General features: G+C 28.7%; 1 protein-coding gene across 2 annotated transcripts in view; it reads left to right on the top strand.

Moving 5' to 3' along the window:
* Positions 1 to 20,985, top strand: part of kntc1 (kinetochore associated 1) — a 124,268-nt gene that overhangs the window by 92,788 nt on the left and 10,495 nt on the right. Inside the window, exons 60-61 of one of the 2 annotated variants that reach the window (XM_061932956.1) lie at positions 19,865 to 19,950; positions 20,053 to 20,295. In XM_061932956.1, coding sequence (XP_061788940.1) covers positions 19,865 to 19,934 — 70 coding nt within the window. In that variant the 3' untranslated portion in view covers positions 19,935 to 19,950; positions 20,053 to 20,295. Of the gene's footprint in view, positions 1 to 19,864; positions 19,951 to 20,052; positions 20,296 to 20,985 lie in introns of those variants that run through there. The other variant, XM_061932964.1, reaches the window with a different exon arrangement.

Raw genomic sequence — 20,985 nt, 5'->3', positions numbered from 1 at the left:
TTTTCCTGTGAAATTGCGACTGTTATCGAGTAAAATTCCAACTTTTATTATAACATTGCACAAATGTTCAGTTTTTCTTGTAAAATTTTGACTTGCGTTGAGTGAAATTACGACTTTTATTATAATACTGCTAAAATTCTAAGTTTTTCTTGTGAAATTGTGACCTTTTCCTTGGGAAATTCCAACTCATTTTTCACAACAAGCTTTTTTATATTTTTATTAATACTATAGGCAGTAAGTTTTCTTATAAAATTGTGACTTGTCGAGTAAAATAACACTCTTCATAAAGTTGGCAACATTTTAAGCTTTTCTTGTGAAATTGCGACTGTTATCGAGTAAAATTCCAACTTTTATCATAACATTGCACAAATGTTCAGTTTTTCTTGTAAAATTTTGACTTGCGTAAAATGAAATTACGACTTTTATTATAATACTGCCAAAATTCTACGTTTTTCTTGTGAAATTGTGACCTTTTTCTTGGGAAATTCCAACTCATTTTTCACAACAAACTTTTTTATATTTTTGTTATAATATAGGCAAAAAGTTTTCTCATAAAATTGTGACTTGTCGAGTAAAAAACTTCATAAAGTTGGCAACATTTTAAGCTTTTCCTGTGAAATTGCGACTGTTATCGAGTAAAATTCCAACTTTTATCATAACATTGCACAAATGTTCAGTTTGTCTTGTAAAATTTTGACTTGCGTTTAGTGAAATTATAACTTTTATTATAATACTGCCAAAATCCTACATTTTTCTTGTGAAATTGTGACCTTTTTCTTGTGAAATTCCAACTCATTTTTCACAACAAGCTTTTTTATATTTTTATTATAAAATAGGGCAAAAGTTTTCTTATAAAATTGTGACTTTTGTCGAGTAAAATAACATTCTTCATAAAGTTGGCAACATTTTAAGCTTTTCCTGTGAAATTGCGACTGTTATCGAGTAAAATTCCAACTTTGATCATAACATTGCACAAATGTTCAGTTTTTCTTGTAAAATTTTGACTTGCGTTGAGTGAAATTACGACTTTTATTATAATACTGCCAAAATTCTAAGTTTTTCTTGTGAAATTGTGACCTTTTTCTTGGGAAATTCCAACTAATTTTTCACAACAAACTTTTTTATATTTTTGTTATAATATAGGCAAAAAGTTTTCTTATAAAATTGTGACTTGTCGAGTAAAATAACTTCATAAAGTTGCCAACATTTTATTATTAGCCTTTATTTAACCAGGTAAAATCCCATTGAGATCAAAGATCTCTTTTCCAAGGGAGACCTGGTTAAATAAAGGCTAATTTATTTAACCAGACCTTTTTCTTGAGAAATTCCAACTCATTTTTCACAACAAGCTTTTTTATATTTTTATTAATAATATAGGCAATAAGTTTTCTTATAAAATTGTGACTTGTCGAGTAAAATAACTTCATAAAGTTGGCAACATTTTAAGCTTTTCCTGTGAAATTGCGACTGTTATCGAGTAAAATTCCAACTTTTATCATAACATTGCACAAATGTTCAGTTTGTCTTGTAAAATTTTGACTTGCGTTTAGTGAAATTATAACTTTTATTATAATACTGCCAAAATTCTAAATTTTTCTTGTGAAATTGTGACCTTTTTCTTGTGAAATTCCAACTCATTTTTCACAACAAGCTTTTTTATATTTTTATTATAAAATAGGGCAAAAGTTTTCTTATAAAATTGTGACTTTTGTCGAGTAAAATAACATTCTTCATAAAGTTGGCAACATTTTAAGCGTTTCCTGTGAAATAGCGACTGTTATCGAGTAAAATTCCAACTTTGATCATAACATTGCACAAATGTTCAGTTTTTCTTGTAAAATTTTGACTTGTGTTGAGTGAAATTACGACTTTTATTATAATACTGCCAAAATTCTAAGTTTTTCTTGTGAAATTGTGACCTTTTTCTTTGGAAATTCCAACTCATTTTTCACAACAAACTTTTTTATATTTTTGTTATAATATAGGCAAAAAGTTTTCTTATAAAATTGTGACTTTTGTCGAGTAAAATAACATTCTTCATAAAGTTGGCAACATTTTAAGCTTTTCCTGTGAAATTGCGACTGTTATCGAGTAAAATTCCAACTTTTATTATAACATTGCACAAATGTTCAGTTTTTCTTGTAAAATTTTGACTTGCGTTGAGTGAAATTACGACTTTTATTATAATACTGCCAAAATTCTAAGTTTTTCTTGTGAAATTGTGACCTTTTCCTTGGGAAATTCCAACTCATTTTTCACAACAAGCTTTTTTATATTTTTATTAATACTATAGGCAGTAAGTTTTCTTATAAAATTGTGACTTGTCGAGTAAAATAACACTCTTCATAAAGTTGGCAACATTTTAAGCTTTTCTTGTGAAATTGCGACTGTTATCGAGTAAAATTCCAACTTTTATCATAACATTGCACAAATGTTCAGTTTTTCTTGTAAAATTTTGACTTGCGTAAAATGAAATTACGACTTTTATTATAATACTGCCAAAATTCTACGTTTTTCTTGTGAAATTGTGACCTTTTTCTTGGGAAATTCCAACTCATTTTTCACAACAAACTTTTTTATATTTTTGTTATAATATAGGCAAAAAGTTTTCTCATAAAATTGTGACTTGTCGGGTAAAAAACTTCATAAAGTTGGCAACATTTTAAGCTTTTCCTGTGAAATTGCGACTGTTATCGAGTAAAATTCCAACTTTTATCATAACATTGCACAAATGTTCAGTTTGTCTTGTAAAATTTTGACTTGCGTTTAGTGAAATTATAACTTTTATTATAATACTGCCAAAATCCTACATTTTTCTTGTGAAATTGTGACCTTTTTCTTGTGAAATTCCAACTCATTTTTCACAACAAGCTTTTTTATATTTTTATTATAAAATAGGGCAAAAGTTTTCTTATAAAATTGTGACTTTTGTCGAGTAAAATAACATTCTTCATAAAGTTGGCAACATTTTAAGCTTTTCCTGTGAAATTGCGACTGTTATCGAGTAAAATTCCAACTTTGATCATAACATTGCACAAATGTTCAGTTTTTCTTGTAAAATTTTGACTTGCGTTGAGTGAAATTACGACTTTTATTATAATACTGCCAAAATTCTAAGTTTTTCTTGTGAAATTGTGACCTTTTTCTTGGGAAATTCCAACTCATTTTTCACAACAAACTTTTTTATATTTTTGTTATAATATAGACAAAAAGTTTTCTTATAAAATTGTGACTTTTGTCGAGTAAAATAACATTCTTCATAAAGTTGGCAACATTTTAAGCTTTTCCTGTGAAATTGCGACTGTTATCGAGTAAAATTCCAACTTTTATCATAACATTGCACAAATGTTCAGTTTGTCTTGTAAAATTTTGACTTGCGTTTAGTGAAATTATAACTTTTATTATAATACTGCCAAAATTCTAAATTTTTCTTGTGAAATTGTGACCTTTTTCTTGTGAAATTCCAACTCATTTTTCACAACAAGCTTTTTTATATTTTTATTATAAAATAGGGCAAAAGTTTTCTTATAAAATTGTGACTTTTGTCGAGTAAAATAACATTCTTCATAAAGTTGGCAACATTTTAAGCGTTTCCTGTGAAATAGCGACTGTTATCGAGTAAAATTCCAACTTTGATCATAACATTGCACAAATGTTCAGTTTTTCTTGTAAAATTTTGACTTGTGTTGAGTGAAATTACGACTTTTATTATAATACTGCCAAAATTCTAAGTTTTTCTTGTGAAATTGTGACCTTTTTCTTGGGAAATTCCAACTCATTTTTCACAACAAACTTTTTTATATTTTTGTTATAATATAGGCAAAAAGTTTTCTTATAAAATTGTGACTTTTGTCGAGTAAAATAACATTCTTCATAAAGTTGGCAACATTTTAAGCTTTTCCTGTGAAATTGCGACTGTTATCGAGTAAAATTCCAACTTTTATTATAACATTGCACAAATGTTCAGTTTTTCTTGTAAAATTTTGACTTGCGTTGAGTGAAATTACGACTTTTATTATAATACTGCTAAAATTCTAAGTTTTTCTTGTGAAATTGTGACCTTTTCCTTGGGAAATTCCAACTCATTTTTCACAACAAGCTTTTTTATATTTTTATTAATACTATAGGCAGTAAGTTTTCTTATAAAATTGTGACTTGTCGAGTAAAATAACACTCTTCATAAAGTTGGCAACATTTTAAGCTTTTCTTGTGAAATTGCGACTGTTATCGAGTAAAATTCCAACTTTTATCATAACATTGCACAAATGTTCAGTTTTTCTTGTAAAATTTTGACTTGCGTAAAATGAAATTACGACTTTTATTATAATACTGCCAAAATTCTACGTTTTTCTTGTGAAATTGTGACCTTTTTCTTGGGAAATTCCAACTCATTTTTCACAACAAACTTTTTTATATTTTTGTTATAATATAGGCAAAAAGTTTTCTCATAAAATTGTGACTTGTCGAGTAAAAAACTTCATAAAGTTGGCAACATTTTAAGCTTTTCCTGTGAAATTGCGACTGTTATCGAGTAAAATTCCAACTTTTATCATAACATTGCACAAATGTTCAGTTTGTCTTGTAAAATTTTGACTTGCGTTTAGTGAAATTATAACTTTTATTATAATACTGCCAAAATCCTACATTTTTCTTGTGAAATTGTGACCTTTTTCTTGTGAAATTCCAACTCATTTTTCACAACAAGCTTTTTTATATTTTTATTATAAAATAGGGCAAAAGTTTTCTTATAAAATTGTGACTTTTGTCGAGTAAAATAACATTCTTCATAAAGTTGGCAACATTTTAAGCTTTTCCTGTGAAATTGCGACTGTTATCGAGTAAAATTCCAACTTTGATCATAACATTGCACAAATGTTCAGTTTTTCTTGTAAAATTTTGACTTGCGTTGAGTGAAATTACGACTTTTATTATAATACTGCCAAAATTCTAAGTTTTTCTTGTGAAATTGTGACCTTTTTCTTGGGAAATTCCAACTAATTTTTCACAACAAACTTTTTTATATTTTTGTTATAATATAGGCAAAAAGTTTTCTTATAAAATTGTGACTTGTCGAGTAAAATAACTTCATAAAGTTGCCAACATTTTATTATTAGCCTTTATTTAACCAGGTAAAATCCCATTGAGATCAAAGATCTCTTTTCCAAGGGAGACCTGGTTAAATAAAGGCTAATTTATTTAACCAGACCTTTTTCTTGAGAAATTCCAACTCATTTTTCACAACAAGCTTTTTTATATTTTTATTAATAATATAGGCAATAAGTTTTCTTATAAAATTGTGACTTGTCGAGTAAAATAACTTCATAAAGTTGGCAACATTTTAAGCTTTTCCTGTGAAATTGCGACTGTTATCGAGTAAAATTCCAACTTTTATCATAACATTGCACAAATGTTCAGTTTGTCTTGTAAAATTTTGACTTGCGTTTAGTGAAATTATAACTTTTATTATAATACTGCCAAAATTCTAAATTTTTCTTGTGAAATTGTGACCTTTTTCTTGTGAAATTCCAACTCATTTTTCACAACAAGCTTTTTTATATTTTTATTATAAAATAGGGCAAAAGTTTTCTTATAAAATTGTGACTTTTGTCGAGTAAAATAACATTCTTCATAAAGTTGGCAACATTTTAAGCGTTTCCTGTGAAATAGCGACTGTTATCGAGTAAAATTCCAACTTTGATCATAACATTGCACAAATGTTCAGTTTTTCTTGTAAAATTTTGACTTGTGTTGAGTGAAATTACGACTTTTATTATAATACTGCCAAAATTCTAAGTTTTTCTTGTGAAATTGTGACCTTTTTCTTGGGAAATTCCAACTCATTTTTCACAACAAACTTTTTTATATTTTTGTTATAATATAGGCAAAAAGTTTTCTTATAAAATTGTGACTTTTGTCGAGTAAAATAACATTCTTCATAAAGTTGGCAACATTTTAAGCTTTTCCTGTGAAATTGCGACTGTTATCGAGTAAAATTCCAACTTTTATTATAACATTGCACAAATGTTCAGTTTTTCTTGTAAAATTTTGACTTGCGTTGAGTGAAATTACGACTTTTATTATAATACTGCCAAAATTCTAAGTTTTTCTTGTGAAATTGTGACCTTTTCCTTGGGAAATTCCAACTCATTTTTCACAACAAGCTTTTTTATATTTTTATTAATACTATAGGCAGTAAGTTTTCTTATAAAATTGTGACTTGTCGAGTAAAATAACACTCTTCATAAAGTTGGCAACATTTTAAGCTTTTCTTGTGAAATTGCGACTGTTATCGAGTAAAATTCCAACTTTTATCATAACATTGCACAAATGTTCAGTTTTTCTTGTAAAATTTTGACTTGCGTAAAATGAAATTACGACTTTTATTATAATACTGCCAAAATTCTACGTTTTTCTTGTGAAATTGTGACCTTTTTCTTGGGAAATTCCAACTCATTTTTCACAACAAACTTTTTTATATTTTTGTTATAATATAGGCAAAAAGTTTTCTCATAAAATTGTGACTTGTCGGGTAAAAAACTTCATAAAGTTGGCAACATTTTAAGCTTTTCCTGTGAAATTGCGACTGTTATCGAGTAAAATTCCAACTTTTATCATAACATTGCACAAATGTTCAGTTTGTCTTGTAAAATTTTGACTTGCGTTTAGTGAAATTATAACTTTTATTATAATACTGCCAAAATCCTACATTTTTCTTGTGAAATTGTGACCTTTTTCTTGTGAAATTCCAACTCATTTTTCACAACAAGCTTTTTTATATTTTTATTATAAAATAGGGCAAAAGTTTTCTTATAAAATTGTGACTTTTGTCGAGTAAAATAACATTCTTCATAAAGTTGGCAACATTTTAAGCTTTTCCTGTGAAATTGCGACTGTTATCGAGTAAAATTCCAACTTTGATCATAACATTGCACAAATGTTCAGTTTTTCTTGTAAAATTTTGACTTGCGTTGAGTGAAATTACGACTTTTATTATAATACTACCAAAATTCTAAGTTTTTCTTGTGAAATTGTGACCTTTTTCTTGGGAAATTCCAACTCATTTTTCACAACAAACTTTTTTATATTTTTGTTATAATATAGACAAAAAGTTTTCTTATAAAATTGTGACTTTTGTCGAGTAAAATAACATTCTTCATAAAGTTGGCAACATTTTAAGCTTTTCCTGTGAAATTGCGACTGTTATCGAGTAAAATTCCAACTTTTATCATAACATTGCACAAATGTTCAGTTTGTCTTGTAAAATTTTGACTTGCGTTTAGTGAAATTATAACTTTTATTATAATACTGCCAAAATCCTAAATTTTTCTTGTGAAATTGTGACCTTTTTCTTGTGAAATTCCAACTCATTTTTCACAACAAGCTTTTTTATATTTTTATTATAAAATAGGGCAAAAGTTTTCTTATAAAATTGTGACTTTTGTCGAGTAAAATAACATTCTTCATAAAGTTGGCAACATTTTAAGCTTTTCCTGTGAAATTGCGACTGTTATCGAGTAAAATTCCAACTTTGATCATAACATTGCACAAATGTTCAGTTTTTCTTGTAAAATTTTGACTTGCGTTGAGTGAAATTACGACTTTTATTATAATACTGCCAAAATTCGAAGTTTTTCTTGTGAAATTGTGACCTTTTTCTTGGGAAATTCCAACTCATTTTTCACAACAAACTTTTTTATATTTTTGTTATAATATAGACAAAAAGTTTTCTTATAAAATTGTGACTTTTGTCGAGTAAAATAACATTCTTCATAAAGTTGGCAACATTTTAAGCTTTTCCTGTGAAATTGCGACTGTTATCGAGTAAAATTCCAACTTTGATCATAACATTGCACAAATGTTCAGTTTTTCTTGTAAGATTTTGACTTGCGTTGAGTGAAATTACGACTTTTATTATAATACTGCCAAAATTCTAAGTTTTTCTTGTGAAATTGTGAACTTTTTCTTGTGAAATTCCAACTCATTTTTCACAACAAACTTTTATATTTTTATTATAATATAGGGCAAAAGTTTTCTTATAAAATTGTGACTTTTGTCGAGTAAAGTAACACTCTTCATAAAGTTGGCAACATTTTAAGCTTTTCTTGTGAAATTGCGACTGTTATCGAGTAAAATTCCAACTTTTATCATAACATTGCACAAATGTTCAGTTTTTTTTGTAAGATTTTGACTTGCGTTGAGTGAAATTACGACTTTTATTATAATACTGCCAAAATTCTAAGTTTTTCTTGTGAAATTGTGACCTTTTTCTTGGGAAATTCCAACTCATTTTTCACAACAAGCTTTTTTATATTTGTATTAATAATATAGGCAATAAGTTTTCTTATAAAATTGTGACTTGTCGAGTAAAATAACTTCATAAAGTTGGCAACATTTTAAGCTTTTCCTGTGAAATTGCGACTGTTATCGAGTAAAATTCCAACTTTGATCATAACATTGCACAAATGTTCAGTTTTTCTTGTAAGATTTTGACTTGCGTTGAGTGAAATTACGACTTTTATTATAATACTGCCAAAATTCGAAGTTTTTCTTGTGAAATTGTGACCTTTTTCTTGGGAAATTCCAACTCATTTTTCACAACAAGCTTTTTTATATTTGTATTAATAATATAGGCAATAAGTTTTCTTATAAAATTGTGACTTGTCGAGTAAAATAACTTCATAAAGTTGGCAACATTTTAAGCTTTTCCTGTGAAATTGCGACTGTTATCGAGTAAAATTCCAACTTTGATCATAACATTGCACAAATGTTCAGTTTTTCTTGTAAAATTTTGACTTGCGTTGAGTGAAATTACGACTTTTATTATAATACTGCCAAAATTCGAAGTTTTTCTTGTGAAATTGTGACCTTTTTCTTGGGAAATTCCAACTCATTTTTCACAACAAACTTTTTTATATTTTTGTTATAATATAGACAAAAAGTTTTCTTATAAAATTGTGACTTTTGTCGAGTAAAATAACATTCTTCATAAAGTTGGCAACATTTTAAGCTTTTCCTGTGAAATTGCGACTGTTATCGAGTAAAATTCCAACTTTGATCATAACATTGCACAAATGTTCAGTTTTTCTTGTAAGATTTTGACTTGCGTTGAGTGAAATTACGACTTTTATTATAATACTGCCAAAATTCTAAGTTTTTCTTGTGAAATTGTGAACTTTTTCTTGTGAAATTCCAACTCATTTTTCACAACAAACTTTTATATTTTTATTATAATATAGGGCAAAAGTTTTCTTATAAAATTGTGACTTTTGTCGAGTAAAGTAACACTCTTCATAAAGTTGGCAACATTTTAAGCTTTTCTTGTGAAATTGCGACTGTTATCGAGTAAAATTCCAACTTTTATCATAACATTGCACAAATGTTCAGTTTTTTTTGTAAGATTTTGACTTGCGTTGAGTGAAATTACGACTTTTATTATAATACTGCCAAAATTCTAAGTTTTTCTTGTGAAATTGTGACCTTTTTCTTGGGAAATTCCAACTCATTTTTCACAACAAGCTTTTTTATATTTGTATTAATAATATAGGCAATAAGTTTTCTTATAAAATTGTGACTTGTCGAGTAAAATAACTTCATAAAGTTGGCAACATTTTAAGCTTTTCCTGTGAAATTGCGACTGTTATCGAGTAAAATTCCAACTTTGATCATAACATTGCACAAATGTTCAGTTTTTCTTGTAAGATTTTGACTTGCGTTGAGTGAAATTACGACTTTTATTATAATACTGCCAAAATTCGAAGTTTTTCTTGTGAAATTGTGACCTTTTTCTTGGGAAATTCCAACTCATTTTTCACAACAAGCTTTTTTATATTTGTATTAATAATATAGGCAATAAGTTTTCTTATAAAATTGTGACTTGTCGAGTAAAATAACTTCATAAAGTTGGCAACATTTTAAGCTTTTCCTGTGAAATTGCGACTGTTATCGAGTAAAATTCCAACTTTTATCATAACATTGCACAAATGTTCAGTTTTTCTTGTAAGATTTTGACTTGCGTTGAGTGAAATTACGACTTTTATTTTAATACTGCCAAAATTCGAAGTTTTTCTTGTGAAATTGTGACCTTTTTCTTGTGAAATTCCAACTCATTTTTCACAACAAGCTTTTTTTATATTTTTATTATAAAATAGGGCAACATTTTTCTTATAAAATTGTGACTTTTGTCGAGTAAAATAACATTCTTTATAAAGTTGGCAACATTTTAAGCTTTTCTTGTGAAATTGCGACTGATATCGAGTAAAATTCCAACTTTTATCATAACATTGCACAAATGTTCAGTTTTTCTTGTAAGATTTTGACTTGCGTTGGGTGAAATTACGCCTTTTATTATAATACTGCCAAAATTCAAAGTTTTTCTTGTGAAATTGTGAACTTTTTCTTGTGAAATTCCAACTCATTTTTCACAACAAACTTTTATATTTTTATTATAATATAGGGCAAAAGTTTTCTTATAAAATTGTGACTTTTGTCGAGTAAAATAACACTCTTCATAAAGTTGGCAACATTTTAAGCTTTTCTTGTGAAATTGCGACTGTTATCGAGTAAAATTCCAACTTTTATCATAACATTGCACAAATGTTCAGTTTTTTTTGTAAGATTTTGACTTGCGTTGAGTGAAATTACGACTTTTATTATAATACTGCCAAAATTCTAAGTTTTTCTTGTGAAATTGTGACCTTTTTCTTGGGAAATTCCAACTAATTTTTCACAACAAACTTTTTTATATTTTTGTTATAATATAGGCAAAAAGTTTTCTTATAAAATTGTGACTTGTCGAGTAAAATAACTTCATAAAGTTGCCAACATTTTATTATTAGCCTTTATTTAACCAGGTAAAATCCCATTGAGATCAAAGATCTCTTTTCCAAGGGAGACCTGGTTAAATAAAGGCTAATTTATTTAACCAGACCTTTTTCTTGAGAAATTCCAACTCATTTTTCACAACAAGCTTTTTTATATTTTTATTAATAATATAGGCAATAAGTTTTCTTATAAAATTGTGACTTGTCGAGTAAAATAACTTCATAAAGTTGGCAACATTTTAAGCTTTTCCTGTGAAATTGCGACTGTTATCGAGTAAAATTCCAACTTTTATCATAACATTGCACAAATGTTCAGTTTGTCTTGTAAAATTTTGACTTGCGTTTAGTGAAATTATAACTTTTATTATAATACTGCCAAAATTCTAAATTTTTCTTGTGAAATTGTGACCTTTTTCTTGTGAAATTCCAACTCATTTTTCACAACAAGCTTTTTTATATTTTTATTATAAAATAGGGCAAAAGTTTTCTTATAAAATTGTGACTTTTGTCGAGTAAAATAACATTCTTCATAAAGTTGGCAACATTTTAAGCGTTTCCTGTGAAATTGCGACTGTTATCGAGTAAAATTCCAACTTTGATCATAACATTGCACAAATGTTCAGTTTTTCTTGTAAAATTTTGACTTGCGTTGAGCGAAATTACGACTTTTATTATAATACTGCCAAAATTCTAAGTTTTTCTTGTGAAATTGTGACCTTTTTCTTGGGAAATTCCAACTCATTTTTCACAACAAACTTTTTTATATTTTTGTTATAATATAGGCAAAAAGTTTTCTTATAAAATTGTGACTTTTGTCGAGTAAAATAACATTCTTCATAAAGTTGGCAACATTTTAAGCTTTTCCTGTGAAATTGCGACTGTTATCGAGTAAAATTCCAACTTTTATTATAACATTGCACAAATGTTCAGTTTTTCTTGTAAAATTTTGACTTGCGTTGAGTGAAATTACGACTTTTATTATAATACTGCCAAAATTCTAAGTTTTTCTTGTGAAATTGTGACCTTTTCCTTGGGAAATTCCAACTCATTTTTCACAACAAGCTTTTTTATATTTTTATTAATACTATAGGCAGTAAGTTTTCTTATAAAATTGTGACTTGTCGAGTAAAATAACACTCTTCATAAAGTTGGCAACATTTTAAGCTTTTCTTGTGAAATTGCGACTGTTATCGAGTAAAATTCCAACTTTTATCATAACATTGCACAAATGTTCAGTTTTTCTTGTAAAATTTTGACTTGCGTAAAATGAAATTACGACTTTTATTATAATACTGCCAAAATTCTACGTTTTTCTTGTGAAATTGTGACCTTTTTCTTGGGAAATTCCAACTCATTTTTCACAACAAACTTTTTTATATTTTTGTTATAATATAGGCAAAAAGTTTTCTCATAAAATTGTGACTTGTCGAGTAAAAAACTTCATAAAGTTGGCAACATTTTAAGCTTTTCCTGTGAAATTGCGACTGTTATCGAGTAAAATTCCAACTTTTATCATAACATTGCACAAATGTTCAGTTTGTCTTGTAAAATTTTGACTTGCGTTTAGTGAAATTATAACTTTTATTATAATACTGCCAAAATCCTAAATTTTTCTTGTGAAATTGTGACCTTTTTCTTGTGAAATTCCAACTCATTTTTCACAACAAGCTTTTTTATATTTTTATTATAAAATAGGGCAAAAGTTTTCTTATAAAATTGTGACTTTTGTCGAGTAAAATAACATTCTTCATAAAGTTGGCAACATTTTAAGCTTTTCCTGTGAAATTGCGACTGTTATCGAGTAAAATTCCAACTTTGATCATAACATTGCACAAATGTTCAGTTTTTCTTGTAAAATTTTGACTTGCGTTGAGTGAAATTACGACTTTTATTATAATACTGCCAAAATTCTAAGTTTTTCTTGTGAAATTGTGACCTTTTTCTTGGGAAATTCCAACTCATTTTTCACAACAAACTTTTTTATATTTTTGTTATAATATAGACAAAAAGTTTTCTTATAAAATTGTGACTTTTGTCGAGTAAAATAACATTCTTCATAAAGTTGGCAACATTTTAAGCTTTTCCTGTGAAATTGCGACTGTTATCGAGTAAAATTCCAACTTTTATCATAACATTGCACAAATGTTCAGTTTGTCTTGTAAAATTTTGACTTGCGTTTAGTGAAATTATAACTTTTATTATAATACTGCCAAAATCCTAAATTTTTCTTGTGAAATTGTGACCTTTTTCTTGTGAAATTCCAACTCATTTTTCACAACAAGCTTTTTTATATTTTTATTATAAAATAGGGCAAAAGTTTTCTTATAAAATTGTGACTTTTGTCGAGTAAAATAACATTCTTCATAAAGTTGGCAACATTTTAAGCTTTTCCTGTGAAATTGCGACTGTTATCGAGTAAAATTCCAACTTTGATCATAACATTGCACAAATGTTCAGTTTTTCTTGTAAAATTTTGACTTGCGTTGAGTGAAATTACGACTTTTATTATAATACTGCCAAAATTCGAAGTTTTTCTTGTGAAATTGTGACCTTTTTCTTGGGAAATTCCAACTCATTTTTCACAACAAACTTTTTTATATTTTTGTTATAATATAGACAAAAAGTTTTCTTATAAAATTGTGACTTTTGTCGAGTAAAATAACATTCTTCATAAAGTTGGCAACATTTTAAGCTTTTCCTGTGAAATTGCGACTGTTATCGAGTAAAATTCCAACTTTTATTATAACATTGCACAAATGTTCAGTTTTTCTTGTAAAATTTTGACTTGCGTTGAGTGAAATTACGACTTTTATTATAATACTGCCAAAATTCTAAGTTTTTCTTGTGAAATTGTGACCTTTTTCTTGGGAAATTCCAACTCATTTTTCACAACAAGCTTTTTTATATTTTTATTAATACTATAGGCAGTAAGTTTTCTTATAAAATTGTGACTTGTCGAGTAAAATAACACTTCATAAAGTTGGCAACATTTTAAGCTTTTCTTGTGAAATTGCGACTGTTATCGAGTAAAATTCCAACTTTTATCATAACATTGCACAAATGTTCAGTTTTTCTTGTAAGATTTTGACTTGCGTTGAGTGAAATTACGACTTTTATTATAATACTGCCAAAATTCGAAGTTTTTCTTGTGAAATTGTGACCTTTTTCTTGGGAAATTCCGACTCATTTTTCAAAACAAGCTTTTTTTATATTTTTATTATAAAATAGGGCAAACGTTTTCTTAAAAATTGTGACTTTTGTCGAGTAAAATAACATTCTTCATAAAGTTGGCAACATTTTAAGCTTTTCCTGTGAAATTGCGACTGTTATCGAGTAAAATTCCAACTTTTATCATAACATTGCACAAATGTTCAGTTTTTCTTGTAAGATTTTGACTTGCGTTGAGTGAAATTACGACTTTTATTATAATACTGCCAAAATTCTAAGTTTTTCTTGTGAAATTGTGACCTTTTTCTTGGGAAATTCCAACTCATTTTTCACAACAAGCTTTTTTATATTTGTATTAATAATATAGGCAATAAGTTTTCTTATAAAATTGTGACTTGTCGAGTAAAATAACTTCATAAAGTTGGCAACATTTTAAGCTTTTCCTGTGAAATTGCGACTGTTATCGAGTAAAATTCCAACTTTTATCATAACATTGCACAAATGTTCAGTTTTTCTTGTAAGATTTTGACTTGCGTTGAGTGAAATTACGACTTTTATTATAATACTGCCAAAATTCTAAGTTTTTCTTGTGAAATTGTGACCTTTTTCTTGGGAAATTCCAACTCATTTTTCAAAACAAGCTTTTTTTATATTTTTATTATAAAATAAGGCAAACGTTTTCTTAAAAATTGTGACTTTTGTCGAGTAAAATAACATTCTTCATAAAGTTGGCAACATTTTAAGCTTTTCCTGTGAAATTGCGACTGTTATCGAGTAAAATTCCAACTTTTATCATAACATTGCACAAATGTTCAGTTTTTCTTGTAAGATTTTGACTTCCGTTGAGTGAAATTACGACTTTTATTATAATACTGCCAAAATTCTAAGTTTTTCTTGTGAAATTGTGACCTTTTTCTTGGGAAATTCCAACTCATTTTTCAAAACAAGCTTTTTTTATATTTTTATTATAAAATAGGGCAAACGTTTTCTTAAAAATTGTGACTTTTGTCGAGTAAAATAACATTCTTCATAAAGTTGGCAACATTTTAAGCTTTTCCTGTGAAATTGCGACTGTTATCGAGTAAAATTCCAACTTTTATCATAACATTGCACAAATGTTCAGTTTTTTTTGTAAGATTTTGACTTGCGTTGAGTGAAATTACGACTTTTATTATAATACTGCCAAAATTCTAAGTTTTTCTTGTGAAATTGTGACCTTTTTCTTGTGAAATTCCAACTCATCTTTCAAAACAAGCTTTTTTATATTTTTATTATAAAATAGGTCAACATTTTTCTTATAAAATTGTGACTTTTGTCGAGTAAAATAACATTCTTTATAAAGTTGGCAACATTTTAAGCTTGTCCTGTGAAATTGCGACTGTTATCGAGTAAAATTCCAACTTTGATCATAACATTGCACAAATGTTCAGTTTTTTTTGTAAGATTTTGACTTGCGTTGAGTGAAATTACGACTTTTATTATAATACTGCCAAAATTCTAAGTTTTTCTTGTGAAATTGTGACCTTTTTCTTGGGAAATTCCAACTCATTTTTCACAACAAGCTTTTTTATATTTTTATTAATAAGATAGGCAATAAGTTTTCTTATAAAATTGTGACTTGTCGAGTAAAATAACACTCTTCATAAAGTTGGCAACATTTTAAGCTTTTCTTGTGAAATTGCGACTGTTATTGAGTAAAATTCCAACTTTTATCATAACATTGCACAAATGTTCAGTTTTTCTTGTAAGATTTTGACTTGCGTTGAGTGAAATTACGCCTTTTATTATAATACTGCCAAAATTCAAAGTTTTTCTTGTGAAATTGTGAACTTTTTCTTGTGAAATTCCAACTCATTTTTCACAACAAACTTTTATATTTTTATTATAATATAGGGCAAAAGTTTTCTTATAAAATTGTGACTTTTGTCGAGTAAAATAACACTCTTCATAAAGTTGGCAACATTTTAAGCTTTTCTTGTGAAATTGCGACTGTTATCGAGTAAAATTCCAACTTTTATCATAACATTGCACAAATGTTCAGTTTTTTTTGTAAGATTTTGACTTGCGTTGAGTGAAATTACGACTTTTATTATAATACTGCCAAAATTCTAAGTTTTTCTTGTGAAATTGTGACCTTTTTCTTGGGAAATTCCAACTCATTTTTCACAACAAGCTTTTTTATATTTGTATTAATAATATAGGCAATAAGTTTTCTTATAAAATTGTGACTTGTCGAGTAAAATAACTTCATAAAGTTGGCAACATTTTAAGCTTTTCCTGTGAAATTGCGACTGTTATCGAGTAAAATTCCAACTTTGATCATAACATTGCACAAATGTTCAGTTTTTTTTGTAAGATTTTGACTTGCGTTGAGTGAAATTACGACTTTTATTATAATACTGCCAAAATTCTAAGTTTTTCTTGTGAAATTGTGACCTTTTTCTTGGGAAATTCCAACTCATTTTTCACAACAAGCTTTTTTATATTTTTATTAATAAGATAGGCAATAAGTTTTCTTATAAAATTGTGACTTGTCGAGTAAAATAACACTCTTCATAAAGTTGGCAACATTTTAAGCTTTTCTTGTGAAATTGCGACTGTTATTGAGTAAAATTCCAACTTTTATCATAACATTGCACAAATGTTCAGTTTTTCTTGTAAGATTTTGACTTGCGTTGAGTGAAATTACGCCTTTTATTATAATACTGCCAAAATTCAAAGTTTTTCTTGTGAAATTGTGAACTTTTTCTTGTGAAATTCCAACTCATTTTTCACAACAAACTTTTATATTTTTATTATAATATAGGGCAAAAGTTTTCTTATAAAATTGTGACTTTTGTCGAGTAAAATAACACTCTTCATAAAGTTGGCAACATTTTAAGCTTTTCTTGTGAAATTGCGACTGTTATCGAGTAAAATTCCAACTTTTATCATAACATTGCACAAATGTTCAGTTTTTTTTGTAAGATTTTGACTTGCGTTGAGTGAAATTACGACTTTTATTATAATACTGCCAAAATTCTAAGTTTTTCTTGTGAAATTGTGACCTTTTTCTTGGGAAATTCCAACTAATTTTTCACAGCAAACTTTTTTATATTTTTGTTATAATATAGGCAAAAAGTTTTCTTATAAAATTGTGACTTGTCGAGTAAAATAACTTCATAAAGTTGCCAACATTTTATTATTAGCCTTTATTTAACCAGGTAAAATCCCATTGAGATCAAAGATCTCTTTTCCAAGGGAGACCTGGTTAAATAAAGGCTAATTTATTTAACCAGACCTTTTTCTTGAGAAATTCCAACTCATTTTTCACAACAAGCTTTTTTATATTTTTATTAATAATATAGGCAATAAGTTTTCTTATAAAATTGTGACTTGTCGAGTAAAATAACTTCATAAAGTTGGCAACATTTTAAGCTTTTCCTGTGAAATTGCGACTGTTATCGAGTAAAATTCCAACTTTTATCATAACATTGCACAAATGTTCAGTTTGTCTTGTAAAATTTTGACTTGCGTTTAGTGAAATTATAACTTTTATTATAATACTGCCAAAATTCTAAATTTTTCTTGTGAAATTGTGACCTTTTTCTTGTGAAATTCCAACTCATTTTTCACAACAAGCTTTTTTATATTTTTATTATAAAATAGGGCAAAAGTTTTCTCATAAAATTGTGACTTTTGTCGAGTAAAATAACATTCTTCATAAAGTTGGCAACATTTTAAGCGTTTCCTGTGAAATTGCGACTGTTATCGAGTAGAATTCCAACTTTGATCATAACATTACACAAATGTTCAGTTTTTCTTGTAAAATTTTGACTTGCGTTGAGTGAAATTACGACTTTTATTATAATACTGCCAAAATTCTAAGTTTTTCTTGTGAAATTGTGACCTTTTTCTTGGGAAATTCCAACTCATTTTTCACAACAAACTTTTTTATATTTTTGTTATAATATAGGCAAAAAGTTTTCTTATAAAATTGTGACTTTTGTCGAGTAAAATAACATTCTTCATAAAGTTGGCAACATTTTAAGCTTTTCCTGTGAAATTGCGACTGTTATCGAGTAAAATTCCAACTTTTATTATAACATTGCACAAATGTTCAGTTTTTCTTGTAAAATTTTGACTTGCGTTGAGTGAAATTACGACTTTTATTATAATACTGCCAAAATTCTAAGTTTTTCTTGTGAAATTGTGACCTTTTTCTTGGGAAATTCCAACTCATTTTTCACAACAAGCTTTTTTATATTTTTATTAATACTATAGGCAGTAAGTTTTCTTATAAAATTGTGACTTGTCGAGTAAAATAACACTCTTCATAAAGTTGGCAACATTTTAAGCTTTTCTTGTGAAATTGCGACTGTTATCGAGTAAAATTCCAACTTTGATCACAAATTTTGACTTGCGTTAAATGAAATTACGACTTTTATTATAATACTGCCAAAATTCTACGTTTTTCTTGTGAAATTGTGACCTTTTTCTTGGGAAATTCCAACTCATTTTTCACAACAAACTTTTTTATATTTTTGTTATAATATAGGCAAAAAGTTTTCTTATAAAATTGTTACTTGTCGAGTAAAATAACTTCATAAAGTTGCCAACATTTTAAGCTTTTCTTGTGAAATTGCGACTGTTATCGAGTAAAATTCCAACTTTGATCATAACATTGCACAAATGTTCAGTTTTTCTTGTAAGATTTTGACTTGCGTTGAGTGAAATTACGACTTTTATTATAATACTGCCAAAATTCTAAGTTTTTCTTGTGAAATTGTGACCTTTTTCTTGAGAAATTCCAACTCATTTTTCACAACAAGCTTTTTGTCGAGTAAAATAACATTCTTCATAAAGTTGGCAACATTTTAAGCTTTTCCTGTGAAATTGCGACTGTTATCGAGTAAAATTCCAACTTTTATCATAACATTGCACAAATGTTCAGTTTGTCTTGTAAAATTTTGACTTGCGTTTAGTGAAATTATAACTTTTATTATAATACTGCCAAAATCCTAAATTTTTCTTGTGAAATTGTGACCTTTTTCTTGTGAAATTCCAACTCATTTTTCACAACAAGCTTTTTTATATTTTTATTATAAAATAGGGCAAAAGTTTTCTTATAAAATTGTGACTTTTGTCGAGTAAAATAACATTCTTCATAAAGTTGGCAACATTTTAAGCTTTTCCTGTGAAATTGCGACTGTTATCGAGTAAAATTCCAACTTTTATCATAACATTGCACAAATGTTCAGTTTTTCTTGTAAAATTTTGACTTGCGTTGAGTGAAATTTTGACTTTTATTATAATACTGCCAAAATGTTTCTTGTGAAATTGTGACCTTTTTCTTGTGAAATTCCAACTCAACTCTTAATATTCAAGTTTAAAACATATAAAGTGCACTTTTCCGGGAGGAGCGCAAAGTAAAGCCGCTGCTCCTCCACATGGAGAGGAGCCAGATGAGGTGGTTCGGGCATCTGGTCAGGATGCCACCCGAACGTCTCCCTAGAGAGGGGTTTCGGGCACGTCCGACCGGTAGGAGGCCACGGGGAAGATCCAGGACACGTTGGGAAGACTATCTCTCCCGGCTGGCCTGGGAACGCCTCGGGATCCCCCGGGAGGAGCTGGAGGAAGTGGCTGGGGAGAGGGAAGTCTGGGCTTCCCTGCTTAAGCTGCTGCCCCCGCGACCCGACCTCGGATAAGCGGAAGAAGATGGATGGATGGAGATATGCTCTGTGTTGATAGTGCAGTCAGTTAGTTTTATTGCAATAACGATACAGCACCAAGGAGATGACAAAAAAACTCACACGGAGTAATAAAACCGTCAGCACAGTAACTACAAGTGTGGCCGTCTTAAAGGTACAGTATGAGATGTTTACTCTGCTCCTCAGTCAGGACGACGCTCGCTGGCTGGTTCAAGAGTACACCAAACAAAGAGAAGATCTCACAGGAAAACGATGAAAAAAACCTCCTCGAGGTAACAACATTATTGATATATTATTATTGATGTTAAGCACATACTGTACATCTTTGTGTTTTTTATTTGTATTATTTAAGTTTTAAAATGTTTTTCCTGTAGGACCGAGCAGAATGGAGTCTGCCTTCATCAATCTTTCGTATGAAAAACAATATTTATAGTACTATTCATATAAATAATTCCCCCACTGTTACTTGTTTGCATAATTTATATAACTCACACCTTGTTTGAGGTAACCATCCGTGGTTAAGGTTTTGCAGTCAATCACAGGAGGTTACTTCTTATTTTTTGACAGCCCTAATTAAAATATAATTGCAAAGAATAAAATAATATGATGTGGGATCAGATCCGATGATGTTGTTGTGGTTTGTGCGGTCCTTTGAGACATTTGTGATTAAAACAATCTGTGATTAAAAATATATAAGTATACTGTCAGGTTCAAACACTGATGACATCTATTAAACAAGACAAGAAGCAAAGAATTAAACAGAGACAGAATTAAATTTGGCTCAATTGAGGAGAGTCACCTGTACGCTGTACCCTTGGACAGTATCTCAGCACGTTCTGGCGAAAGATTGTACGACTCCTCCTTTATTTGACTTTCCAAAAGGGAAGTGGGTCGTAAACAGCGTTGCCTTCGGTTACAGAACAGTTCAAAAGAAAAGGTCGTAAACGAGTTCAAAAAGAGGTTAGTAAAACCGTTCAAAAAGACGTTCGTAAAACAGTTGAAAAAGAGGTCGCCTGGAGGGGATTCTGGTCCTGTTTCCTCTTCGCTTTTATAGTCCTTGGGTCAAACAATATCTTTCTGTTTGATTCTAATACTTGAAAGAAACACCTTCATCTTGCTTCCCCCCTACACAGTGGAGTTTTACGAGCCTTACTCTTGGTAGGTTTCAAAGACAGCTTTTGCTTCTCACCGGGCACTCAATGTAACACAAAGTTTTTTGTTCTAACTTAGAAACAATTATTCTAACATATACTGTACTGTGTATAAAAAAAATTGCCCTTGACACTCAAAAAATATTCACACAGCCA

The sequence above is a fragment of the Nerophis lumbriciformis genome, linkage group LG03 (genome assembly GCF_033978685.3).
Source record: "Nerophis lumbriciformis linkage group LG03, RoL_Nlum_v2.1, whole genome shotgun sequence".
Classification (NCBI taxonomy): Eukaryota; Metazoa; Chordata; class Actinopteri; order Syngnathiformes; family Syngnathidae; genus Nerophis; species Nerophis lumbriciformis.
This window is presented reverse-complemented; position numbering and strand designations above follow the sequence as displayed.